This window comes from Tupaia chinensis, unplaced genomic scaffold (assembly GCF_000334495.1).
Source record: "Tupaia chinensis unplaced genomic scaffold, TupChi_1.0 Scaffold000489_1, whole genome shotgun sequence".
NCBI lineage: Eukaryota > Metazoa > Chordata > Mammalia > Scandentia > Tupaiidae > Tupaia > Tupaia belangeri.
The window spans coordinates 5,501,760-5,503,945 of NW_006160001.1; the positions used below are offsets into that span (position 1 = coordinate 5,501,760).

The window sequence follows — 2,186 nt, forward strand, 5'->3', positions numbered from 1 at the left end:
GTTTCAGCAGGTACTTTGACAGACTTTTTCGTATCTTTGGTCTTCTTTCCTTTGGGTTTAAGAACACTGTAAAATAAATTTTAAAATTCAGCTTAATCCAAAATAATGTACCCCTTTCAATCATCATCTTGTTCCCAAAACACTTGAAAAAGTGAGATGCATTTTAAAGACAAATTTATTAGTTGATCCTCACATCTCAAATCAACAACTTTAAAGGAACTTAGTAATCATGTCAAATGCCAAATTTGGCACAAAAATTAAGGAATTTACTTAAAATAGTTGAAACAAAAGTTAAACAAGACCTCTAAATTATCTCTGAACACTTATACAGTGTGGAATTTTTTTGTTTTGTTTTGTTTTGGTTTTTTTTGTTTTGTTTTGTTTTTTTTTTTTTGGCTATAGGACACGTACGCTGACAGAGACAGAGGCGGGGAACAAGTGAAAGTGAGAAAGCACCTCCTGGGAGGATGACCTTGCAACAATCCTTTCTCCTCCATTTTCCTCTAGGGATTCTGGGCATGCACATAAATGTGCCTGGCATGCTTATTCAAACTGCCACGTTTGGGGTTCAAATCATGTAGTCAGCTATATAGGATCCAGCCACCCTAACCACCGTGCCACCTGGTTGGCCCTACAGCACGTTTTTATAAGAGGCAAAGAACCAATACTCTGTTTCTTGAAACAAATCTTTACAACCAAATAATCTATGACATCATGGTTCCCAAAACACATTAACTTTTTGAACCCAATTCAGTCTAAGACAGACATTTCAACAGTCTCACAGGAAATGAGAAAAATAAAAATGTATTTTTTATAAAATGAACTTTTTGCTCAATGTTAGAAATCTAGTTTTACTAAAAAATTATGTCCTTTCAGTTTATGTGGTGGGTTTTCCCCTACTATACTCTTTATACCAGAAACTACCAACCAGCAGTTGTCAGGGTTTTCATATTCTGCTGGAATTCAACATTCCTCTACTCAATCTCCTACATGAGCTGAATTTTCCTTAGTCACCTTAGACATTCCCTCATTTGTAATAACCAAATTCTTGGATTAAAAGTCTGGATAGAAACCCAGCTACAGTGGCACAGGGAGTAGGAAGCCGCTGCAGAAGAGGGTAGGAGGTGTCTACCCCAGCCTGCCAGCAGTGAACACTCAAAATCCTTTTCTCCCAAAAGTAAAATGAGAACGCTGAACTACAGTAGTGATTACCAAACTCTGAGAACTCCATTTTCTTCCCAAATGAATTCTCATGTAGAACTAACACCAAATCAAGAAATGCTTGGGACTAGCAGATGGCATGACAGTTACATCGCTGGACTATCATATAGTTGACCCTGGTTTGAGTCTCAAACCCAGAAGCTTAAACTCATGCTGGGCACATGTGCGTGAGTGCCCAAGATCCCGAGAGGAGAATGGAGAAGGGACTGTGGTATGGCCACCCCCGGGGGCTGATTTCTATCTCTCTCTCTCTTTCTCCGGCAAGTGCACGCACCCTATAGCAAAAAACTCTCTAAAAATAAATTAATTAATTAATTAAATGTTAGACGTTACCTGAGTGTGTGGGTCCTCATCTTCCTTTTTCTACAGCTAGAACTTATCTCTAGTCTTTGGTCAATGTCTGCTTTCCTCATTCAAACCACCAAGTCCCTAAATAACTCCACTGCCACATCACAGTTGCTCCACTATTAAAACACTTTCAACTCCTGCTACCACTTTACTCTGTCCCTTCAATTCTTTTTACATGGTCCTATAATGCCAGAAACCTGAAGCAACCTACTGTTCAGCTCTTCCCCAAAGAGTAAGAAATGATTCTCTATATAGAGAAGAGAAGGATAGAGACAAGAAATTCGGACAAGGAGAGAAAGGAGAAAAAAAGGCCTGGTTATCTTGTGGGAAAACCTTCCCTGGCCCACCACCAGGTCTAGTACAGAACCAGGATCCCAGGGCTCTGTTGAGCAGAAATGCCCCAAGCTGCTGCCAGTTGTCCTGAAACAATGGTGCCAAATACAGGCAGACTGTCACAAACATGGAGGTTTAGTTACTGATGCTGCAGGGCAGGGCACAGACTCCCCAATGGGCAGGAAAACACTTGGCAGCAGCCCTGTTTTTATGTGAGTGTCAGGACAAATTAAGAACTGCACCAGGATAAGGGAAAGGAAAACTGGCCTCAGGTGACTTCCTGC

At 40.6% G+C, this 2,186-nt stretch overlaps 1 protein-coding gene across 1 annotated transcript in view; it reads right to left on the minus strand.

The window, feature by feature from the left end:
• The window catches only part of DNAJC21 (DnaJ heat shock protein family (Hsp40) member C21), a gene marked incomplete at its 5' end in the record, with an annotated part of 26,098 nt that overhangs the window by 1,330 nt on the left and 22,582 nt on the right, over nt 1–2,186 (minus strand). Inside the window, 1 exon segment of the mRNA XM_006156336.3 lies at nt 3–66. Within this exon segment, the coding sequence (XP_006156398.2) occupies nt 3–66 (64 nt within the window).